At 39.5% G+C, this 27,048-nt stretch overlaps 1 protein-coding gene across 1 annotated transcript in view; it reads left to right on the top strand.

Annotated features, from left to right (window-relative positions):
* LOC124256250 overlaps positions 1-27,048 on the top strand; it is a 52,420-nt gene that overhangs the window by 5,735 nt on the left and 19,637 nt on the right. Inside the window, exons 2-3 of the mRNA XM_046690215.1 lie at positions 11,543-11,608; positions 24,239-24,440. Coding sequence (XP_046546171.1) covers positions 11,543-11,608; positions 24,239-24,440 — 268 coding nt within the window. The remainder of the gene's footprint in view (positions 1-11,542; positions 11,609-24,238; positions 24,441-27,048) is intronic.

Below are 27,048 nucleotides of genomic sequence, written 5' to 3'. Positions count from 1 at the left end.
GGTATTTTGTCATTTTCCATTAATTGTTAAAATATAATAAAATTTAAATGTTAGTGTTTGTTATTTATATTTGATCTGTAATATGAGAAACGATAAGAGAGACTGCAAGTTGCCAAGTTCATGTCCTGAAATAGAACCTCTCAATACCTCAGTTATTGTATCTATCCACCGGTACGCAAGCTAAGATTTGACACTTTTGTGTGTACTCATGTAACATCACATCTATTGAGTATTTACAAAATTTCAAGGGTACTTGTACGCAATAGACTTAATAGGAATTGAGTTTTCGCATAAATATTTGCGTAATTTACACAGATACGCAGCTTATCTGTACCTCTGAAATATAATCACGGCAGGTGACACCACAAATAGGCTTTACACTACTACTTCACACATTGTACCCATTTGGGGATGGAACCTGGGTCTTCAGTGACGAGTGAACGCTTTAACCACTAGGCTACCCCACTGCCTCCTGTGAGAGGCACATTCTGTGTTATACCCAATTATCCTTTCAAATCAAGTACCATTTTCCTGTACAGGTCTTTCCTTTCTAATTGAATGCAGGCATCACACATACGTGGGAGCTGTTGCTTGTTTGTTTGTTTGTTTGTTTGTTGTTTAATGCAGCATTCAGCAATTTTTAAGCTATATGACAGTGGACTATAAATAATCTAGTTTGGACCAGACAAACCAGTGTTTGCCATGATGTTGTAACAGACAGTGAGTGAGTGAGTGAGTTTAGTTTTACGCCGCACTGTCCGGACCATGGTCATTCACAGGACACTGCTAGTACTTTCTGGGAAGGTGCCACTCTCAGCCGATTCAAAGAATGAGTAAGTACGTCTAGTTTTATGCCACACTCAGCAATATTCCAGCTATATGACGGTGGTCTGTAAATAATCGAGTCTGGACCAGACAATCCAGTGATCAACAGCATGAGCATCGATCTGCGCAATGGGGAACCGATGACATGTGTCAACCAAGTCAGCGAGCCTGACCACCCGATCCGTTAGTCGCCTCTTATGACAAGCATGGGTTACTGAAGTCACATTCTAACCCGGACCTTCATGGGTATGTAACAGACAGATGTAATAAATACTATATTTAAAATAATAATTTCTTTTATAGTTTACTATAAAGGTATAGCTAGTATCCTTCAGTTATTTTCATGCTAATAATTAATCGTGATTTCTACTGTTTATTCACGTGAGTTAAGTGATTGTTCAGCTAGTTTTACATTGATGAAAAACTGTACTATTTGTAGATTACGGTTTTCCTCACGCGGATCCGCATGGTATGCCCTAGTTGTACTACTTCATGCGCGCTTTGACTCCACGCTGCAGTTACTGCATAAATTTAACCAATTCTGCCTTTGATAAATACCATCTTTTGCGCCTTTGAGACGGTTGCAGATAGGTCACGCAAACTAGGTGTAGACATGGGCCGATACGTCCGGATTGCCCATCCAGTCAACTGCTGTCGAGTGATCCCTCCGTCTGGTGTTCTGCTTGAGACCCCATCGGAGGACGGGATGCAGTCCGTCACCTCTAAGAAGCGAATCGCCTCTCCAGACATCCAGTCATCGCAGACAAAGTCCAAGAGGGCCTCAACGTCTTCTTCAACGCAGACTTCGTACTCCCCAGGGCAGCCGCTTCCTCCAAAGGGAAATCCACGAAGTCATCGAGAACTTTCTCAGACGAGATCGTTCCAGCAGCAGAATTCAGCCTCTATGACCAGCCGATCATCATACCCGACATACATTACAAGAAGCTTACCAGTGACAGCGACAGTGACGCCAGCAGAGATCAACAAGCAGCCTGATGCCTCTACACTGATGTCAGACGAGATCGCTGAGGGCCCCACCGCTAACACAGCAGAAAGGGCACCATCTACTACGCCGCAGATCATCCCAAACGATCTTATGAAACAGATCATGATTATGATGGAAGGCCACTATAGACTGGAGAAGCAGCCATCCCAGGGTCCGAAGCCTTTTCGCGAGGCTCCAACGACAGCACCCCAGGGCACCATCTGTCAACGAGCAGCCACGACAATGCAGCCTTCAAGCGAAGGAAGTCACAGACCACCTCGACGGCGGACCCAGATGTACAGCCTTCGAAGGCCTTCGCGAAGGCGGAAGAATCATCACCTTCTTCTCAAGGCCATACTCAGATATGGAATCTGATCACCAGACCACACGCAAGCCTTCGCGAAGGTCATATCATCGTTCCCCAGGACCGACGATATTTTAAGCTTCGCGCGTTCGCGAAGGACACCTGAACCCAGATCGCTCTTCATCTAAAAGATCAGCAAGGGACTACACAAGAGCTTCGCTGGGCTATCAGTCCCTCATAGATCGCCAAGAAGGTCAACCTATCGATATAGATCACCAAGACGATCACCTCACCGATCACCACGCCGATCACCTCACAGGTCTGCACATAAGCCTACAACTAGATCTCCACAAGCGTCAAACGATATAGAGATAGAGCCACACAGCCCTACATCAGAAGAGCAACAACCTCTTATCTATGATGATGGAATGGAAGATGATGGAGGAATTATTTTCTCAGATGCAGAGATAAGATATTGGATGGTCAATAATCTAGATCTCTCATCACCTTCAAGAGTGGCAATAAGGCTTAGACTTATCTGATGAAAGAAGATGACGAGATGCTATTACACTACCCCAATCGACCTCGATTGCGGCGTACCTCAGAACCTAGATACAGCATTTAACAAAGCCACAAAGGTTCAGACGCCACATCTGCCAAATTTCAGCGCCAAGAAGTTCTCCACGCATAATATGGAACCCTTCTTCAAAGCGCAAGACATCGATGAGAACTATAAGCTGATCTCCTCGATGCCAAGAACAAGTACTACAAGATTGATGATCGAAATTGGTTCAGATAGAAACCATGACGAGGCGTATGTTCTTCGGGTCTCTAAATAGATCTAGAACAATAAATGAGACACTTATCTCCAGATTTCGGAACACGACCTCTGAAGATGACAGAATGATTTACTCGGCCCTACTGATGCAAAAGAAGGACCAGCAGTTTTTAACAGATCATCTGACGTCTGTCTCAGCAGCACTGACCTTAGCTCGTCGTCAAGGCCTCCTAGCTTCCTGCAACTGGGGTGAGAACTTTACAGCTCCACTATATACAGCCCCGTGGTCTTCCCCATCCATATTTGACGGAGGAATAGACACAGTCTCCAAAGAAGTCACCAAGGATTCTAGAGAAGTCCTGATGATTAAATCGATGGACACGCTAGCCAGTGTCATTCGACAGACTTCACAAAGATACTCAGGGAGATCTAAATTCACGGGCCTACAAAGAGCTAGCAGGACAGGAAGATTGCCAGTTCCAGGGAAGAGATTCTTTCGTCACCATATGGCAACTATAGAGGGAGGGTCAGGGCGAGGCAGGACACCCAGAGGTTCCTGCAACTATAAACGCTGAAAGACAGGTTCGAACGACTGGAGTCTTCCACCCCAGCCGTTCAGTACAACCGTCACAAGTGGGTGGACGTCTTCAACTACACTGGGAAAACTGGGGAATACTTCAAGACACCTATGTCTCCAACATTCTTCAACGCTGGTTTCACAGATCCCACTACAGGCCAAGCCTCCACTAACAGTCAACCCTCACAAGTTCGAGGTAGAGGCACAACAACTACTAAAGTTAAGAGAGGCGGTTACATTACTCCTAACCAAGCAGGCCATAGAAGTAATAGAGCAAGGAAACATCGAACCAGGTTTCTACTCCCCAGTTTTCCTAGTACCCAAGAAGAACTCCAAGGAGAAATACAGACTCATTTACAACATGAGCTTATTCAACAAGACTTACTTAAACAAACCACCCAGGTTCACTATGATACATCTACCGCAGCTACGGCAGATGATTCGCCCCATGGACTACATGGGCAGTATAGATCTACAAGATGCTTATCTGCACATCCCAATACATCCCGAATCCAGGAAATACCTTCGGTTTTGCGTAGACGGGTTACATTACCAGTGGAAAGTAATCCCCATTCGAATAGCATCAGCCCCATGGTTATTCACGAGGATAACGAAACCGATTGTTATCTATCTACATCGGTCAAGGGCTACGCAGTGCGTTCTTCCTCGACGACGGGATACAAGTAGATCAAGATCCACAGCATCTCAAACTACGGTTAAACTACATCATAAAGCTACTAACACAGCTGGGATGGTTAGTAAACTTACACAAGTCGGACCTAGTACCATCGCGAAGATCTGGTAATTCCTAGAAATCCGATTATCACCAATCTCAACCGTATAGTCGTACTTGAGAAGACCGCTGGCTCAAGATCCAACAGATCATTCCACCAGCTCTACTGTCACCGCTACCACTTCGACAATGGCAGAGCTTACTAGGTCTCTAACATCAGCCCAAGACTTGACAGTCATAGGCAGATTACAGTTACGTCTGTTACAGGTCTTCGTCAATACACATCTCGACGACCTACAACCATTCAGCTCCACCGATACATCTCAGACCTCATCTATTATGGTGGACAAAGAAATCGAATGTCTGGGCGAAGGGATTTGTTTAGCAGAGCAGGAATTCAAGACCCATCTATATGTAGACGCGCCGCTCCAAAGGTTGGGGAGCTCATCTCTCTCCAACCGACGGCATCAGGGTTATGGACTCAGCTAGAAAGCAAACTCCACATAAACGCATTAGAGATGAAAGCTGTAATCAACGCCATAAGACATTGGAGCAACATTCTACAGAATGCGCACCTGATGATACATACCGACAACTCGACAGTGGCGTTTTATGTGAACAGACAAGGCTCAACGATCGCTTTAACCTTTTGAATTTAACCTTTCAACTGTTCAATTAATCCAAGATCTAAATCTACATGTCAAAGCATGCCACATTCCAGGAGCCAGGAATATACTAGCAGACGCGACTCTCGCTCACATCTACCGCCGCCGACAGAATGGATGCTCAATACAGAGATATTTGCACAGATAATCAAGCAAATAGGAGCCGCTAGTAGATCTATTCGCCACAAGGTTCAACAATCAACTACCGACATTCGTGTCACCAGTGCCAGACCCACAAGCATGGGCAACAGACGCCTAAGCATTTCATGGGAAGGCCTCAATGCGTCGCCGCTTTCTTCCCCAGCAATAATACCTCTAGTATTACAGAAAATCAACCAAACGCAGAGCCTACAACTCACTTTGGTCGCTCCTCTATTGGCCAAGCCAGAACGTGGTTTCCGCCTTAATACAAGATATCGGGTCAACCGGCACTAGAACTACCTGCTGCTAAAACCTGTTAATACATCCTCACACCAAACAGGTGCACAGAAACCCAGAAGTATTCAAACTTCAATGATGGACTGTATTAAAATGTGTTTAAACAAGAGAGGATATTCTACCAGGGCGCAAAAGCGGTCACGCTTTGCTCACGATACTCAACGCCGCAACTTGTAATGATGACAAGTGGCAAAGTTTCAAAATTATGCAACAAACAAGGGTTTTATTAGCGAGATGCTACGATCCTCAAGTGGCAGACTATTTGTGTTACTTTTACGCAAAACAAACATTTAAAAGGCTCGACATTGTCAACATATCTTGCCGCCGCTTTAGTTCTGTGATTTCTATGAGAGAACGGGTGTTAAATTAACAAGAACACCAGAGTTACTGGCCTTACTACGCAGCTTCCGCATTGAGGACCAAAAGCGGAAATTCCACTTCCAGCTTGGGATCTGAATGTAGTTTTACGACACCTCACAAGTGAGGATTACTTAACCATTGGAATCGACAACGCTTTGAATTTCTCTCACAGAAAACAGTCTTCCTGTTATCGCTAGCCACGCAGCCAGAATATCTGAAATTCATGCTCTAGATTATGAGAGGATACAGTTTGATGAAAATCAAAAGACAGCTACCTGGGATTAAGATGGGATTTCATCGCTAAAAATCAACTACCAGGTCAACCAGACAGGTTATTTCACATCCCTGCTTATCCTCAATTCTTGATCTCAAGATACATTGACTTATCTCTATGCCCAGTAATGAGCTCTCATAATCTATTTACGCCGTTTCCAAAACAAGGCTTAAGATCGCTTCAGAAGATTGTTCATCCTGCTATCGCCTACAAATCAGACAGAAGTCTCGCACTCACCATATCAATATGGATAAGAACTGTCATTTACACGCCTATAAGGCAGCAGGACTGGACCCTCCAACAGCATCAAATCCCCATGAAATCAGGGCATTGGCATCCACCCTCAGCCTTCATGGTAACTGTTCATTGAATACAATTATGGAAGGATGCTTTTGAAATCTAACATGGTGTTTGCTAATCACTATCTCAGAGATATCACCACCGAGGATCGCCTCTGGCATTCATCATTTCGGTCCTTTGGTCCTCGCCAGCAATTGACAGTCCCTCGTGAGGCGTTAATATTCACCCCCACGAGATTATTAGATATATGATACATATATTCACTAGCTTATAACTCCATGGAGTTCTAGGGCTATGTACATATTTAGCTTAGGTTATTCAACCTTAAGCTCATACTGAGTTATATTCAGTGTACAGCTACGTTAGAGTAGCAGTTTATATATATATATTGATATATCAGTATATTAGTAAGGTAATAATTCCCACTTATAGTGTATATATCTATGGATTATTATAAGGAAATATCCTAAGTCTCAATGCCTTATGAAGTTCCCGCGAGAGGGGTTATTACAATATCACTTACTTAAATCACTAATTAATCCAAAGTATTCTGTTTACCCACCACCTCTCCGTGGATTCTACAAGTTAAAAGAGCATGAGTCAGGATAAGGAAAAATATGTAATTTTCTGAGTAAAATTGATATTTTATACTTATCCTGACTCATGAGGTTAGCTCCCATCCTCCCCACATAACACTTTGGATTTCCCCTGTAAATTCAAGTGTTGGGCTCGCAAAAATCAGGAGAGAGTGAAGCATGAGGCCAGAGGGTGGCGACACCTGTTCCCGCGCCTACGGCAGGGGAGGTAACTCGTGGGTGAGTACCAATTAGTGATTTTACATTGAAGGGAGCTTCAATTAAGGAGATACAAGTGTTCCACTATGTTCTCAAGAGGAAGGGGACAAGCAAAAGAGCATGAGTCAGGATAAGTATAAAATATCAATTTTACTCAGAAAATTACATTTTTGTTAATGAAGTATCAATTCTACTACTAGTAGAGTTTAGTGGTGTAACGATTCATCGATAGTATCGATGTTTGCATCGTCAACTACGAGATACGAGTGCATCGATACAAAACACGTTTAGGCAATATATCAGGATATTTATATCGCGAGGGTCCATGATACATCGATGCATCACCACAAGAGACGATACATCCCGATACTACTTAAATATTACTTAAAGTTGTAGTGAGTATTGCATAAGTAATAGGTAGGGAGTCTCTTTGAAATTTTTCTGAATTTTACAAACAAACTGAACCTAAAAGGAATTTGTTTGTGTCTGCCATCTTTGTTACATGAACAAAGGAGTTAGTGTATCAGTGAAAGCATGTGAACAATCTCTGTGAACTGTAGAGACTTGTCTTTAAGTAATTGAAACATGTTTTAGTTGTTTGACAAATAACACCATTTATTAACAATGATCAAACGAAGTCTTAGCTTTGTTAAGAAAGAGAAGATAAAATTTAGAAAGCATACTTATGAGTTTTTTGCAGTGATTCTGGTATAAATTACTGTATAAATTGCCTGTGCAAGCATTGGTGCAGAAACACAACTTTCCAAGGGAAACCTAGAGCAAGGTATACTGAATATGTTTGATTGTACTTTCTTAAGCATTAAATGCTGAAACTTTATTACATGAACAGCCTTTTAAGTGTGTGTGAATGTAACACATGTTCTGCTGAATAACAAATAAAGATTCAGTCATTTAATCTATCATATATGTCCTGGTTTTAGGATTGTAAAGTATCGGGATAAGTATCGTATCGCCATCACTGTATAGTGATGATAATCGTCTCGCAGGTTCCTTGCCAATACTTTCATGATATATCGTCTCGCCTCATTAAACTAGTATCGGGATATATCGTCTCGCCACTTAGTCCACGATACACAGCTCTAGTAGAGTTCGGGTTGAGTCCCATTTGGGATTCGAACTCACACTCACAGAGTGATAACATACCAATGTCAGTTCACAAAGTCAACGATCTAACCCTCAACCACCACAGATTCCACATGATGGAAGTCTGACAACTGGTTGTCTAGATCACATACTTTGTGTACCCCTCTGACAGGTGTAAGTTGGCAGAGTGCTATGAATACACAATGCCATTACACAATGGAATTGGTCAAATGTGACCAATTTTATATTTAGTATTACACATTGTTTATTTTGTGTAAATTTCTTCATGACAGACAGTTGTTATAAATGTGAAAGTGGGAAGGTTAGACAGGGCTCGATCTAGTGCTTTGTTACTTGCACTGGTGCAATCCAATATTACAAAGTGCCAGCTAGTTAGTAGTCTAACTTGCACCAGGTGCAAGTCAATTTTTGAGTGGGTAAACTTCAAAATAAAACATCTAAATAATTCAACAGCATATTTCTTTCATTACATATTGCAATAAAAGCAGTGCAACTGGAATTTGGCTGGTGCAACTAGGTTTTTATCTTAGGTTGCACCTGGTGCAAGTGGGTTAACATCTCTTAAATCGAGCCCTGTAAGAAACTTCTGTGCTAGTGAGTCTTATTGATTATAATAAATATATCAAATAGGTAAGAAAATTTCTTAAGAGTTGAAAAAGTTGTTACCTTACTGTTAATTTATCCAAAAAAAACATTAAAAAAGAACAGCATGAAATGGTAGAGGGAGTGAGTTAGATTTTTCACCACTTTTAGCAATATTTTCAATGATATCACAGTAGGGGACATCAGAAATGGGCTTTATACATTGTAGCCATTTGGGGAATCAAACCCGGATCTTCGCATGACAAGCGAACACTTTAACCACTGTGCTACCCCACCGCCCCTCACAGCACTGAAAACTGTCTTGTGTTCTGAACACCACATAATTCACTTTACTTCTGCTAGAATTAAGTACATATTTCTCAGCATGTATGTTTTAGTCCATAAAAATTAACCCCTTTGTAGGAGGTTTGTATAATGGCATAAAAATTAACCCCTTTGTTGGCTGTCTGTACAAACAGTAGTTGTGTAACGAATAACAGGATCACTTGTCGAGTTGTTTGCACCGCTGGAGATCTCTGAGCAGTCTTTGTGGGAATTTCAAGTTAGGATAGGTCACCTGTACTTCATGTTTGTCTCTGTGTGGGGACTCGTGAAGATCCGGGATAGAATTGATCTTCAGAAACCCTGGTGCTTGTCGTAAGAGGCGACTAACGGGATCGGGTGGTCAGGCTTGCAGACTTGGTTGACACATGTCATCGTTTCCCAATTGCGCAGATCAATGCTCATGCTGTTGATCACTGGATTGTCTGGTTCAGACTCGATTATTTACAGATTGACGCCATATAGCTGGAATATGGCTGAGTGTGACTGAGTTTAACTCACTCACTCACTCACTCTGTGTGGGGATTCCAGGGAGGACTAGGTCCCCAGTACCCAATGGTTTATGGAGACTCTAAGGCATGTTGAGGTGCCAGAACAATGATACTGTGCCAATTCTGCACCCTAAGGCATACGTCAACATTGTGCCCTTGAATAGCACTCTCAGCTCCTTGGGAAGTATTACACCAGATGCTGTCTTATAAGGTTAATGCTTACTTTATAAATGTCACTCACTCACTCACTCACTCACTCACTCACTCACTCACTCACTCACTCACTCACTCACTCACTCACTCACTCACTCACTCACTCACTCACTCACTCACTCACTCACTCACTCACTCACTCACTCACTCACTCACTCACTGTTGTGCATGCTGTGGAATATTTGAGCCCAATTTCCTTTGATGCCCTTACTTGAAACCTCTGTTCCCTTCTTTTAATGATTTTGTAGTCCAACGTCTTGAGCTTGACAGGGGCGGTGGGGTAGCCTAATGGTTAAAGCGTTGGCTCGTCAAGCCGAAGACCCGGGTTCGAATCCCCACATGGGTACAATGTGTGAAGCCCATTTCTGGTGTCCCCCGCCGTGATGTTGCTGGAATATTGCTAAAAGCGGCGTAAAACCAAAATCAGTCAGTCAGTTGAGCTTGACATCCTTGACCAGTGATCTGAATCATTGCTGGCCTGTGATCCGTACAGCTGAATAGCCTTCATGAAACCGCCAGATCATAGGTCAACTAAGTGTAAGGCTGAGGATTATATCCATACAAGAGGCACATACCTATCCAGTCACACGCACTGGAGATACTCTGTATTTTTCCTTCTGCCCAGCCTTTTCTGCAATGCTAAAGTCCTAAATGAAGCTCCCCGTGAAGATCCTGGTTAAACTTGGTCTTCAGCAACCCATGCTTGTCATAAGAGACGACTAATGGGGTCGGATGGTCAGACTCTCTAACTGGTTGTAACATGTCATCATATCCCAACTGTATAGATCAATGGTCATGATGTTGAATTTGCAGTGGAACATTTCACCCTTCTCACCAGGAACCAGGTTGAAAATTAGGGCCGGTGTTTTCAACCAACCAACCAAACCAAAATGAGTTAATGAGTGTGTTTAGTTTTCCTCCGCTTTTAGCAATATTCCAGCAATATTATGGTGGGAGACACCAGGAATGGGGTTCAAACATTGTGCCCATGTGGGTAATCGAAGAAATCACTGTAGTCACTGAAATTACTCCTATGAAATGTTTAAGTTAGTAAGTGAGTGAGTGAGTGAGTGAGTTAAAGTTTATAGTCACAGCGGCAGTATTTCAGCCATGTCGTGACTTAAAATAGTTATAAATTCATGATAAGCACAAATTTTAAAAACCTGTCGACAAAGGACAGTAAAACCAACTAGTATATCACAGTAACAAGAATTAAAACTAGGATATATATCTAAAATTGGATTTCAAATTAGGACAATGGAATATAAAAAAGGGCTAAGTATCACCAACATCTGAAGGGTTAAGTTAGTAAGTGAACATGAATTATCCATATCATAAAGTGATGCATGTTACAATCCCTCATACCTCGTGCCAAGACGTGTTAAGAAAATAGAAAGAATTGCCTTTGGATTGGGCTGTAACGGTGTCATCAGCGAGAATAAACAATTGAACCACAGCCAGCAGATCCTGACACATTCAGGGGACACAACTCTACATAATGAACTTCAGTTCCAACATCATTACGTTAGTTGTGTAGTATGTTTAGATGTTTAGACAACATGAAGTCTTCGTCACTGACATTTGTTGCTTTGAATTTATTGTGTCGCTCCTAAAATATATATAAACATGTACAAAGCTTTGAAAGTTTGTTGAACATGTTAAATGAGACAATAAAGATTTCAAATGAGATTATACTGAATAAACTTGTCGTTATTCCTGCGGCTACATCTGATAAACTTGAATTTGTTTATTTCAGAAAATGGAAATAACAGCGGACTTAGGAAACTCCCACCCAGGGGAGTTGTCACAGACGACATTCGAGGTAGGTCAAACAATTAACTTAGTGATACACATGCTCTATATATTTAGGTAGGTGAAATGTTAACTTAAGAGTGTATTTCCCTCTTCTACATATTTTTTCAACCAGCTGTTAGCAATCCCTCCTTCATCTATTTATAAATTAGTAGTTTTAACCTAAGGATAATTTTTGGGTGGTGGCTTTCAAAATGTTTGCCTAAAATTTAAACGTAGTTAGGTTTTTTAAATTTCAACTTCCTGTAACTGTTGAAATTATTAAGATACAGGTTTCTGCAATGCCAAATATAAGTTTGAACTATTTAACTATAAATAGGTGTTTTGTGATAATTGAAATGTAAATTTGAAGTTTTTACCGACATTTACAGCAGTCTTGCACCCAAATATCAGCTTCAGAAGAAGTTTGAATAAATCTGTAAAGTGCTTTGAAAAAAGTTGTATCAATGATTCACGACCCCCAGTGACTGTATTTTACTTGGAAGAGGAGACAATGAAACAGCACCCCTACATCCTGTTGGTCAAGCCGCACCTGTGTGGACATCCTCATTCACACCAGCGTGACAACCCACCACAGACTTGCTGACTCATCAAAACACAATCAACTTGTTACATAATTGCCCTACAGGGGGCATTGTTGGACGAGTGTTAGTAGTCTGTCCTTGCAACTTTGTAGTCATCTAAGTCATTAGTATATGCAGGGATAGAAATACTTTTTTTTCTAAGTGTGCTTTAGGGCACCAGGCAAATATTTTAGGTGTGCCTTTCAGAAATCAAGTGTGCCCACATGTTTTTAGAATCAATGACTGTAGCAAGGATGATCTTTTAAAATTTATTGTCTGAAATCAACAAATGTAACCAGTTTTCGGTTATCACTGATATGTCTTCTGCTTAAGATGGCTTTCTTATGTTACATTTGTTCTGCTTTCCCATCACCTTTAATAGCTAAGAATCGTGTGAGAGGTTCACTTTTTTCAATATGTCTAACATACACAATTTACTCTTCACTAACCGAACTATCAGTACTCACAACACTCTAAATGGAAAAACAACCAGATTTCTTTACATCATCCATCATAATTCCAGTGATTTCCTGGGCGTAAAAGTCAATAAATGTTTTTGCTTGTTGTCATTTGCTTAAGTGTTTTGTTTGGGGATTAAATGACTAAAGGTGTGCTATGTCTCTAAAAAATTAGGCGTGCCATAAGGGCACCAAGAACATTTTTATCTGTGCCATTTCGATATTTACCGTGTCTTGGCACGCTAATACATGGGGTATTTCGAACCCTGTATATGTCTGACTCAATTGTATATTTATTCAATTTATCCAACACAATTTATTCTGGTAACAAACCTATTGCCCTAGCAGGGCTCGATTTTGTGCTTTGTTACTTGCACTGGTGCAACCCAATATTACAAAGTGCAACCTAGTTATTTTTGAGAAATAAATCAACAACAAGTCTAACATTATACAAGCAGCATATAACTCTGTCAGCTGTCTTCTAAACTTTGAATAATTCAATAGAACATTTCTTTCTTGACATATTGCAAAAAAAGCAGTGCAACTGGAATTTGGCTGGTGCAACTAGATTTTTATTTCAGGTTGCACCTGGTGCAAGTAGGTTAACATCTCTGAAATTGAACCCTGCCTAGTCTGTCTTACAGTTCCTAAACTACAATATTTTCCCTACTGCCTAGCCCTCCCTACTATGCAAAAGCCCTAAATGAAACAATTTCTTAAAGTCATATTTTTCCTACTGCCTAGCCCTCCCTACTATGCTAAAGCCCTAGATGAAATAATTTCTTAAAGTCATATTTTTCCTACTGCCTAGCCCTCCCTACTATGCAAAAGCCCTAAATGAAACAATTTCTTAAAGTCATATTTTTCCTACTGCCTAGCCCTCCCTACTATGCAAAAGCCCTAAATGAAACAATTTCTTAAAGTCATATTTTTCCTACTGCCTAGCCCTCCCTACTATGCAAAAGCCCTAAATGAAACAATTTCTTAAAGTCATATTATTCCTACTGCCTAGCCCTCCTACTGTAGCTCCTGCAAAAAAAGCCCTAAATGAAACAATTTCTTAAAGTCATATTTTTCCTACTGCCTAGCCCTCCCTACTATGCAAAAGCCCTAAATGAAACAATTTCTTAAAGTCATATTTTTCCTACTGCCTAGCCTCCCTCCTACTATGCAAACAGTCATATTTTTCCTAAATGAAACAATTTCTTAAAGTCATATTATTCCTACTGCCTAGCCCTCCCTACTATGCTAAAGCCCTAGATGAAACAATTTCTTAAAGTCATATTTTTCCTACTGCCTAGCCCTCCCTACTATGCAAAGCCCTAAATGAAACAATTTCTTAAAGTCATATTTTTCCTACTGCCTAGCCCTCCCTACTATGCAAAAGCCCTAAATGAAACAATTTCTTAAAGTCATATTTTTCCTACTGCCTAGCCCTCCCTACTATGCAAAAGCCCTAAATGAAACAATTTCTTAAAGTCATATTATTCCTACTGCCTAGCCCTCCCTACTATGCAAAAGCCCTAAATGAAACAATTTCTTAAAGTCATATTTTTCCTACTGCCTAGCCCTCCCTACTATGCTAAAGAAGAAGCAATTTAATTATTGTAGTCACAATGGGAAATAATTTACTAATTTACAATATGTAAATCACTCAAATTATTTAAATAAAATATGAAAAATATGCCAAGTGACTTTCTTCATTTTCAGAAAGTGTAGAAAACTAGACTCACCATACATTATAGACTTAATAATAATAATAATGTGTCCATTTATATAGCGCCAAACTCCACACTAGGTATGCTCATAGCGCTAACAATCAAGGCACAGCACATTATTACCCCTATAACATTATAGACTTGCGTGGGTTGTATTAGATATATTTGTTTCTGGGTATTGTTCCACAGACTTGGGCCAGATGTAGTAGATGGTGATTGAGTCTGTAGACAAAATTCTTCTATTTAATTGTCTTTAGAGATAAGATAAAGTAAATATAGATTTTAATGCTACTACAATTATAGCTCTTGCATCTATTTGACGTCAGTGACATTTCAATGAAATGCCAAACTGACCATTAATGTTTTATGTCTTCTAATAATTCTATAATGTGGTTGTTAATAGACGCAAGTCCAATTATACACCAGACAGTGGCAGATATAGATATTAGTAAGTGATACATGTTGCATTAGGAACATTAGAAATTAATTCATCTTGTTTCATTTTGTAAATATATCAAGAATGGCTTGTTCTCAATAGTCCTAACTTGGCTAATGTTTTTCTGATTTGTGAACTTGGAGTAGTAACTCTGGGATGTACTGACCGCCTCCGTGGTGTAGTGGTTAGAGCGGCCGCACGGAGAGAGGAAGGTCGCGGGTTTGATCCCCGACCGCGTCATACCAAAAGACCTTAAAATATGGTACTTATTGGTCCCTGCCTGGCGCTCGTCATCAATGGGTACAACAAGGACTGGTCGGCTCAGAGTCAGTATAATGTGTCTGAGTGGGGTATTCATGCTTCACTGCGGCATGGTATCTCAGTGGGCTAGCACTATAAAACCAGTTTCAGTCTGGGCTAGTACAAGCAGCCGCACATACACATACACACGCATGCACGTCGTCATATGAGCGAAATATTCTCAAGCACGCCGTTAAACCCAATTTCACCTCACCTCACCTCACCTGGGATGTACTACCACATTATAAAGTCCTGGGCGGACAACTGTACAGCAACACATGATAGCAACGGATACATCATAAGGTCCTCATCCTCACATATCAGTGTAGCAGGGCTCCAGATAATTTTTCAACATCAGGAGTACGTACTCCTTATTTTTTCAATATAGGAGTACTGGAAAACCTTAAGAGTACATTTTGAGTACTGAATGGAATTTAATGGCGGATCAGTAATCATGTGTTTCGTTTCATATATACACAACAACGTTGTTACTCTTGTGTAAACAGGTCAATAAACAATACTTTTTCAGATAAATACAACCCTAAATGATTCTAAGACCGTACACCATTGATGTGGTGCGTATCTGATAGTTTCCTAAATTATTTCCTACTGATACGTCCATTATCTGAGCCCTGAGTGTATCAATGATACAGCTCCTGGCTATCTGTGTGATCTAGTTCCAGTGATCAAATGCTACTAAAGGTCCCTAACATCAGGCTCAAGACATTTTGTGGAAGATCATTCGCATATAATGCTGCTGTTGAATGGAACGCTCTCCCATTTTATCTGAAATCAACTCCAACTCTAACTTGTTTCAAGAAGCATCTTAAGACCTACCTGTTCAATAGAAATTCACTGTAAGCATGTGATATCTACGAACCCTGTTAGCGCTTTCAGCTCACCTTGGTGTGGGGTTTAGCGCAACATAAGAATCCATATTATTATTGTTGTTATTGTTATATATGGAGAAAGGATGAGAATCTGGGTATTCCAGAAGTGGAATCAAGGGATGGTTGATTATAATTCTTGAATCTTCAGATACAAGTTACTTCTGTCACTTAAACCCTGTTCCTGTCAACATATATATCTCTATAAGTGTATATACAAAAGATGCCATATAGCGTCAATATTGCTGAGAGCGGCGTAAAACTAAATTCACTCACTAAAGACAAAAGTATTTGTAAAGTACTAATTTTGAGGACTATAGCCTACTTCTACAAAGTCCCATTCAAATTATTGGGGGTGGGTGGGGTAGCTTATAGTGTTGTGACGATTCATTGATACACATCGATGCATTGATCCATGGGCTGCCGATACAGTGAATCGATACAAAGTTTTACATTGTCGTATATCCTGATACGATACTAATCAAAAGGGCCACGATACATCGATTTGCAACTTTGAATATTAAAATATATGCTTACTTATTTTCCGTATCGTATCGCAGCTTCAGTGCACAATACTTTGGCAATATATCGCCGTGACTAAAATTAGTAGCCCTAGCGCTAGTAGCCTAGTGGTTAAAGCGTTCACTCCCCACATGAGTACTATGTTCGATTCTTCTCATGGGTACAATGTGTGAAGCCCATTTCTAGTGTCCCCTGCCGTGATGTTGCTGGAATATTGCTAAAGGCCGTAAAAACATACTCACTCACTCACTGTACCTTATCCTGAAGAGGTCACTCTATCATTTTATTTGTAACCAGTTTCTAAACATAGAAAGTAAATTTTGTGGTTCCAGATGTGTCTTAAACTTCAATTACTTTATCAATATTACATAATGTAAACATTATAACCTGTTGTGAGATCCCATATTGTAAGTATGTTTAAAAAAAATATACTATTATTTTCACCAAAGTTCTCATAAAACAATGTATTTGACCTATACACATATATGATATTTATGAACAATTCATTACAAAAACACACACAGCATTTAATTTGTGTAGAAAAACAAAAATACTAAAATGACATTTAAAACCTTTGATGGTGTATTTGACATATCATTGAAATTTAATATTAATATAAATACTCCTTCATTTAAATTGAAACGATCACTGGTGATAATCATAGGTAAATAAATAAATTCAAGTTTAAAAATCAGTTTACAATCTTGATTTATGTTTTTATGGAAAAAACCCAAATTACCCACATGTGCTATTGAGACCTTATACTTGTGGTGACCATTTTTGTTCCTTGCAAATATTGAGCATATATATCAAGTCGAAGCCCACTAGCAATTTTCTTCACTGTACATCCTTATGACATAGTGCTGTGGGTCATTCAGTGGAAAGCAGATGGGTGTCTTGAGAGATCTGTGTGATCGGGTGAGGCTGTGTTGACACTAGGACTCGTGTTGGTTGTATCACTGCTGTCCAATTTACCTATCTCATGTGCTCGACTCTTGTCACAACATGGGTGATATATTGCGATGTGACGTTGATGCTGACGAAGTCAGTCACTCATGTACTTCACCCTGATTGTCTACCTCCTTCAAGACAGTTCATCAGGTGTCTTTGTCCTGCTGTTCTTAATGTAGTAATGGCCGGGTAAAGATTTGAATATTTGTGGATGTCACGCTGACCAAGGTCACATTCCTCAGAAAGATCTTAATGCTAAGGTTATGAAAGTCTTACTGTCCTATAGTGCTTTTCTCTTACCGCTAAGGTAGCGTGGTTGATGGGACACTTATTCCATATTTGCCTTTAATGTATACTGGAAATAATACGTGGAAATAATTTGCCCTTAGCGCTACGTATGCTGTGTAGAAGAGACCTAGACTAACAACTAGTCTCTGAAAAGAACATATTTCACAGATAAAACAGTTAAAAATAAATAAATATATATATACAAGGAAAAGGAGCCCTGATACTTTCTTCATTTTCAGAAACTATGTTAATCTAGACTTGCCACACATTCTAGACTTGCATGGGCTGAACTGGGTATATTATTTAAGGATCTGTACGACAGAGTAGAAGAGACACTCACATAATAATTTTTAGTGAAGGGTATAATGCAGTTATATAGTAATCCTTAACACTAAAGTGTCTTTTCTGTAATTGTCTTTTATAAAAAAATTATACTACATGTAGTTGTTAGTCCATTTTATCATACCTAATCTCTAAGGTGTTTTTGTGGATGGGACCCTCTAATGTTTTTGACAATAGTTACGTGACAATTATGTACCTTGTTTGCTAAGTTGGCTCTGTTGATATACTATTTCCACCTTTAATTTTTTTAAAATAATAATTACATGGCAATTATGTTCCCTTATCACAAAGGTCGTTGGTCGTCTTGGCAACAGCTGTCAATAATGTAATTTTTTCTCACAGAGATATTACAAGTTCAAGGTTGTTTAATTAGTCCCAAGAGCCAAAAGTTCACAAATGTGGAATAAATTAAAATCTATGTTTGTTTTCTTCCTGATCTATTTATGAACAACCATATTTATTCAATTGAACACACGAGCATGTGTTTCTTTCAGACACGCTTTAGCCAAGGCATTTATCACAAAGATAATGAAAGGGAGAATTCATTGCGTAAAAACTACCTGATGTTTAACTGAGACATGGTATGCAGTCGAGACCCAAGTGTTTATTTCAGCCCACTTGTTTAATCGAGGAGGGAGGTTGATTACTGTTATAAGCGCTTAAGGAGGTTCTCAAGTTTTCATTTGCCTAATAAATATTTTGTAAAAACAAGCACTTCCTCCTAATTTCATTACTGCCCACAAACTAGCCTAGGGCTTTGTCTGAGTTCAAATGTTACCGGGCTTGTACTGTGATCATAGCAATGATCAAACTCTGTTTAACATGTTAATGCACTTTTCAAAGGAAATAATTCCCCATTTAAGGTCCATCATGTTGTAAAACTATTTATGTGCATGAAAGTTGAATGTCTGCAGTACAATTGAACTTGTTTAATGGTTGCCAGGGTCGTTTTGATGCAGCAATTTCACTTTCACAGCACAGGATCATGGGAGTATTAAACTGGTGTTTATCACATTCTGCCTGGGGGATGACTAGAAGGTGAACAGGTCGGAATACATCAATTGTTGGTCATTGAGAATACTGTAGGGACTCTGGGATGAATATATGACAATGTTTTGTGAATAATGTTTTTTTTATATTCTTTGTGATGGTGCTTCAGAGACACTTCTAGCTCCTCATCATGTTCATCCTAATGTTGCAACTTCGAAATGCCTATGGAAGATTTGACACTGGATTGACAGTCTGTTTTATGGATAACACCCTCTTTATTCTTTGCTATGATGCTTCAGAGCCACTTCTCGCCCTTCATCATGTTCATCTTGATGTTGCAATTTCTATATGCATATCAAAGACTGCACTTTGAGATTTAACGTAGGGATAGTAAACGAGTTTAGTTTTATGCGCCTTTTAGCAATATTCCAGCAATATAACGGCGGGGGACACCAGAAATGGGCTTCACACGTGATACACAGAGGCCAATTTTCATCCATGAGTACTTTATCATACATCCTATATCCCCAAATATCAGATAATTTCTGAAACTCGAATCAAAAACCTTCTCAGTTCGTGTTTATAATAGTTGACCTTATGACCTGTAGAGACTTCAACTTTACTAATGTGGACAAAAAGCCTTAAAAAAGGGGACAAGGTTTCAGGTAATTGGCTTGTTAGAAATATGTCGATAAATTTAACCTTAAAATATCTCAGAATAAATAAAGTATGAACTTTACAAAATCTCAATCAAATCCACTTTGTAGTTGTATAAATAATTGTTTATGTTTTTCTGCTCAATACACTTGATGCTCCTGAGCAAACCTGATGTAAACTGCTGTTTCAGTTTGGAATCGAGACACACTCACTCACTCACTCACTCACTCACTCACTCACTCACTCACTCACTCACTCACTCACTCACTCACTCTCCTCTCCTCTCTCTCACTCCTCCTCCTCCACTCACTCACTCACTCACTCACTCACTCACTCACTCACTCACTCACTCACTCACTCACTCACTCACTCACTCACTCACTCACTCACTCACTCACTCACTCACTCGGTGAGAATTTGCTCCCAATATCCCATGCATGTGATCGTGTGGTGACACCAACATTCACATTTTCACAGCTGGACATGCCGTGGAACATGTTTCCCCAATTTCATCTGACCTCTGGCTTACATGTGTTACAAATGAAACTTCCGGGTATCAAACAGCCAATAAAGTACAAGTCTAAATACACACAATCTCATGTTCATCTCCAAACTGACATTTAACAAAGAACATCCACTGAAAGAGACACCTACAGTACAGTGTACACATCGTTTAAGCAGCACGGATATCCTTTCACGTACAAGTATTGTACAGTGTACACTCTCATTGTCAAAGCCATGTGCAGTGTTGAATACGACGTTCTGGTTAGATTGCTCCCCATCAAACATTTCGTAGGTAAACAGGATATCACTCCCTTTCATACTATATCCTTAGTGCCTGGTTGGAACACTCTGGGCTCTTCTTGGAAAGTCTGTGTTTTTGCATTGTTGAATACATGCAAGTTATTGTTATTCTCCAATCAAAATTTATTTGGCACACAGGTAACAGGATTTCCTCACTAACTAAGTGAGTGAGTATGGTTTTATGCATCCTTGATAATCTCCAGGGTATATGTTCCGATGAATCTCCACTATACCCTGGATGCATCTACGGTATCTTATTTTATTACCTCCTTTGGCTGGCTTTTTATCCAATCAGGTGTCTACGCAGGGTACCAATCACAAGGCTTCTATCATAACTCACTTTCACTTCTTTTATCTAACCGATTAAACTTCAACGGGCAACACAATTGTTGCAGAGGTACCCTGAAAGAGGTAGAAGGAGTTCTTGCATATATTTTTTGAAGGTTTCAGACCTGTCAGTTATTCGGTGTCGGTGTTTTATGATGTTTCTGAGTCGCACAGCGAGCAAACCTTCGCACCTGTGCCTGCTATCTTTGTTGACACTGGCAAGCTTGGTTGTAACTGGTTATCTGACTGGCTACTGTGAGAATGCGGAGCCAGCAATGGGATGTAATTAAAAATTATCCGACCTAGCCATAAATGCATCCAGGATACTAGTGGAGATTTGTTGGAACGTATACTCTGGAGATTATGGTTTTTGCTTTTACTGGTGATTTTTTTCTTCTTTTCCCCTTCTGCGTTTAGGTTTCTGAGAACAAAAATCTGTAAAACAAGAAGTAAAATTGGTGTGGCCTTATGGTCTTTTTGTCAATTTATGGATTTAACTAACAAGAGGTTAAAGTTACAGTATATGAAGTAAATTTAAAGTGATGCTTGTTTTTTTTTTTGTTTGCATTAACGCTTATTGCTCCTTTTTTTAATGGATAGAAAAATAAGCTGTCTCTGCAGTTCCCATTTTAAATGAATAAAGCCATCTCCGGCATAAATAAGTGTTAATAACACTCTGAAAAACTCTTATTATCTGTACTTTAAATAGCTATACAATATAGTACAATATGTTTTTCTGATCACTTGAGTTAAAATGGATGTGTTGGTTTTTTAAAAAGGGCCACATGCCACTTTCAGCTTGTTTGGACATCTTTGCTGATGTACGTTACCTTTTCTCAGGAGGACCAATTGGTTATATATGTCGGTTACCTTTTTCTCTGGAAAACCAATTGGTTATATATGTCGGTTACCTTTTTCTCTGGAAAACCAATTGGCTATATATGTTGGCTGTTTTGATTGTCAGTAGTGTTGGAGTCAGTAACATGCAGCTGACAGAGTATGTCCAGTTGTGTGGAATATAGTACAACATGACGACAGCTGCTGGTCATGTGATTTAAATGTTGGGGAGTTATGTGAACACATGTCACACAAATCTATACGAGTTAAACAGGGACTCTCTCCTAAAATCCCATAATTCTACTGGATGGAATTGATTGGTACAAGTCCATGATCCAACCGATAATGTACCTCATGTATCACACATGTTCGTAATGGACGTTTTAGACTGTGTTGTTAGGGTGAATGAGTTAAGATTAAAAGTCACATCAGAATGTCAGCCATATTGTGACTGTGAAAGTAGTAAATTAATAAATGAATTGTGTTGTTAATATACTGTGTTTTGGCAAAATATTTAATGTGTAATATATATTTGGTGTTAATATATATTTTTAGTAGCCTTGACTGAGCATACAATTAAACATATTTTATAAAATATGAGTCATCATTTTCATGATTTTTATTTTTTTAACTTTAGCATATAAATGGCTGAATTTTGTTAAACTTCACATGTGGCCAGTATTGTGTCATATTAGGATTTAAGTGATTGACTCATAATTGACACTGTTTGCCAGCTGTACATGCACATCCTACTTTCTGAATATAGTAATTATTTCTCAGCAGTGTCAGGCATTGCCATTTTGTTGTCATGGAAACAAGGGAGGTAACAACATGAGAGGGCTATTTCTTCTTTCGGCTAAAATTGATGCAAATGTGTAATTAATGTGAGAAATTTGAATGACCCCGAGCTTGTCATCAACAAAGAGAAAGATTTCATGAAGGGAGAGTGAGTTTAGTTTTATGCTTCTTTAATAGCCATATCCCAGCCACATCACAGCAGGGGACACCATAAATTTCCTTCCTCTAGGCTACCTAACTGCGACCTAACATGGTTTCATGAAGGGAGATTGTAATATTTTAATGCAGATTCTGTATCAAAATATCTTTATTAATATTGATAGAATTGGTATTTCACAGCAACAGAAATGTTTCCATGTACAAAGATCATATTCATAATGATGGACAAATTAAATTTCGAATATTTAATAGATCAGCCTGATTCCTATTTCATTACACTGGCATCAAGCTAAAGGTTTAATTGACTTTAAGCTTGATAATGATGTAAGAATCTACACAGAAACATCTTGCTATGCAATAAGCAAGAAATTGTTATCCATACAGTCACATGCTTTTTACCAACTTCCAGAATGTCGATCAAGCAATGAAACAAGTACCCTTCACAGTTTAACATCTCTTGGATATCACCTTGGATCAGACTTGTGTCTTTCCACATTTAGCTACTGTAAACCATGGAAGCTGACCGTTTGACAACTTAACTTGGCAGGTCCATGCTGGTGTGAGATTTTTGAAAAGTTTCATATATTACATTTTTCTTAAGGGGGTTGGAGACTGAATTCTGCATTTATTATAAAACCTGTGTAAACAGTCCATCATGAATGCCAGGGTGGTGGGTAGCCTTGTGGTTAAAGCGTTCACTTGTCACGCTGAAGACCAGGGTTTGAACCCCACATTGGTACAATGTGTTGAGCCATTTCTGGTGTCCCCTGCCGTGATATTACTGGAATTTTGCCAAAAGCAGCCTGAAACTAAACTCACTCACTCATTAATGAATGCATTTCATGAAACCAGGGTGCTGATCCACAAAGAGTTTGTAATGTTATGACCTATCGTAACTCTATGCTACATCACTGGCTTACGAATGACGTAGTGCTATGAAGGCTTCGTGGATAGGACCAGTATTTGTTTACTTACCGAATAAACACTGACAGATGCAATACATTCTAGTAAAATGTATCAGTACAAAAGTCTGTAAATTCAACAGTAGTATTATCTTGACTTGTAAACCTGACATGTTGAAAGGTTTCGTTATCACCCACTGAAAGTATTGGGAAATTCTGTGACCTTGATGTTACTTTTCTGAGGTCATTTCCTGCTGAGCTCTACTTGGTTGAAATTTATGAGGTAGACAGGGTTATCTTTTGGGTTACATTCTTTGTACTTTCGATGTAATTTTTATGTTCAGTTTCAAGTCCTGTTATGAAGCAAGTACAATGAAGATTAAACAATCTCTATAAATTCTTGCATTGTGTTGCATGATATTTTGAAGGCTGATTTCCTACCAAGAAATATTTGTGTTGTCCTTTCTGTCATCTTTGAAAAACTATAGCTTTTAAAGTGACTCTTAAAATATTTCATGATGTTATGTAGAAACATTTTTAGATTTCATCTTCAGCCCGAAAGTTCGGGAAGCTGATGTACCAACAAGATTTATTGATGACTTTGCTTCCATCTCTGAACTCCAGCTTCTGAGTAACTGTTGAGTAATTTCAAGATGTTAATTCAGAAAATGACAATACAGGAACATATGTTCTTGTTTCAGAATGCGTTCCATGGTCCGCTACACAAGTTTGGGAAACTGATGTATCGCCAGATGCTCAACGGCAACACTGTGAGGGACAGGATTACAAGGGAACAGTTCGTGAAGTCCGGCAAGGAGATTCTGAAGAAATTCGATGAAGTGGAACAGCATAAATATTATTTCAAGCTATTTGCTGCAAGCAAGGATTACTTAACGACTGATGGTTGGTGTTTACTGAACCTTATTTATTGTGTTATTTTTTCCTGTATGTCTTTGAAATCATGCTCGTCACATTGCTAGTTTTGTGGTTGCTATTGAGATTGGTAGCCCAGTTGTCTGACCTGCAAACTGCTGTGTAGAGTTATGGCCCTTTGTGGCTGAATCTAATGATAGTGGGTTTGAAGCCCATTCCACCCTGTTTGTTTCTTTTGTTTTTGTTTGTTTGCTTGTTGTTTAGACAAGTCTGGACCAGACAAGCCAGTGATTTATGTTATAAGCAATGATCCACCCAGTCAGGTTACCATAACACAGTATCACCAAGTCACAAATAATAGGGTCTGGACCGGAAATTCCAGTGACTGACATCATGAGCATCGATCTGCTTAACTTGGATACGATGACATTTGTCAAATGTGACCACCCGATCCCGTTAGTCGAATCTTACGATTTTCTTTCTTTCTGTATGATTGTCAGCACCGAAGGTGTTACCAGACTGGTATATATACCTGAAACACGTGCCAAATCAGGCTCTTCTCATAATCAGGTTAGAATTGGTCTTCAGTAACACGTACTTGTTGTAAGAGGCGACTAATGGGATCGGTTGGTCAGGTTGACACATGTCATCGTATCATACCCGTGAAGGTCAAGGTTAGAATTGGTCTTCAGTAACACGTACTTGTTGTAAGAGGCGACTAATGGGATCGGTTGGTCAGGTTGACACATGTCATCGTATCATACCCGTGAAGGTCAAGGTTAGAATTGGTCTTCAGTAACACGTACTTGTTGTAAGAGGCGACTAATGGGATCGGTTGGTCAGGTTGACACATATCATCGTATCATACCCGTGAAGGTCAAGGTTAGAATTGGTCTTCAGTAACACGTACTTGTTGTAAGAGGCGACTAATGGGATCGGGTGCAAAGCTCCAGATAAGATTTAGCTTATGTGGGTACCGTACACACTGTATTTTTTGGGAATGGGTATTATGAATGTTGAGTGGGTATTTCATTTTCCGTTACCCACAGCTTTCAAATATGTGCGTATTTCAGTCATTTTACTTACCTAAGTATTATGTCATTGAGTAAGTTTACTAAGCAGGTGTGTTCAGCCTTATGTCATACCTAATCAAAACCAACTTAAATATAATGGAAATGATTTCATAAAAAAATCACTCATCCTATACTGACAGTACAACACTAGTCCTATACTATCAGTACAACTTGATAGCAATCCATATCTTTTTCATTACGCTAGCGATTTTTATAAATATATTCCGTACGCATTTGTTTTAAACTTTTTGCGTATGTAACATTTTAAATGCGTAATTGGTATGCAACAATGATTTTTCAATGCGTAATTGGAAATTTTCCATGCGTATTTTACCCGGATACGCAGCTTATCTGGGCCTCTGCGGGTGGTCAGGTTGACACAAGTCATCGTATCCTACCTGTGAAGGTCCAGATTAGAATTGATCTTCAGTAACCCATGCTTGTTGTTAGAGGCGACTAACAGGATCGGGAGGGCAGGCTCGCTGACTGGGTTGACACATGTCATTGTATCAGAGTTGCGTAGATCGATGTTCATGTTGTTGCTGGGGGCGGTGGGGTAGCCTAGTGGTTAAAGTGTTTGCTCGTCACGCTGAAGACCCAGGTTCGATTCCCCACATGGGTACAATGTGTGAAGCCCATTTCTGGTGTCCCCGGCCGTGATATTGCTGGAATATTGCTAAAAGCGGCGTAAAACCATACTCACTCACTCACTCATGTTGTTGCTCCCTGGATTGTCTGGTCCAGACTTGATTATTTACAGACCGCTGCCATATAGCTGGAATATTGCTGAGTGTGGCGTAAAACTCAACTCTCTCACTCACTCATCGTATCCTAATTGCGTAGATCGATGTTGTTGATGTTAATCACTGGATTGTCTAGTCCAGACTCAATTATTTACAGACCGCAATTATTTTTTAGACCGTTGCCATATAGCTGGAATATTGCTGAGTGCAGCGTTAAACAAGAAACTAACAAACCATATACAGGTAAATTTTGCTGTTGGAGACACATTGGTAGAGAAAAAACTTAGTTCATTTGTTTTAAACAGTTTTGATTATTGAGGCAGTGATGCACCCAATGTACATTGATGCATCTTCCGAACAAAATATACACAAGAAAAACTTACTGTTATGTTAATTTTCGAAGTGTGTATGAGATGTATAAAGATTACTTCTACATCAGTGGAGAAACTGATCAGCTCAATGTACCTCGATTTGTATGTGATGGATTCGGTTTTTATTCTGATGTAGGCCAGCTTAAGACTCTATTTAAACACATGAAACTGTGTCACTATGCTTGCTTTGTTACGACAATCTGCACATTATGTGAAGGTGAGGCCTGGAGACGTCATTACAAGCAGCCCTAGACTCTGCAGATGTTGATTCAATGGCTGAACAAATTTGAGAATTAGAAACTCTCTGGAATGAAAAAAATATTGTGCATACATACACCCGACCAAGGGAGATAATTGTCTGTAATCAGGGCCTTTGTATTGGAAGGGGTGAATCTTGGCCACCTTGAGGTTAGGTCCATTGGGGACAGGAAGCAGACGGACATTTGTTGTA

This window comes from Haliotis rubra, unplaced genomic scaffold (assembly GCF_003918875.1).
Source record: "Haliotis rubra isolate DU_JTF1 unplaced genomic scaffold, ASM391887v1 Scf621, whole genome shotgun sequence".
Taxonomy (NCBI): domain Eukaryota; kingdom Metazoa; phylum Mollusca; class Gastropoda; order Lepetellida; family Haliotidae; genus Haliotis; species Haliotis rubra.
The sequence above is the reverse complement of the archived record's forward strand: the minus strand, read 5'-3'. Positions and strand labels throughout refer to the sequence as shown.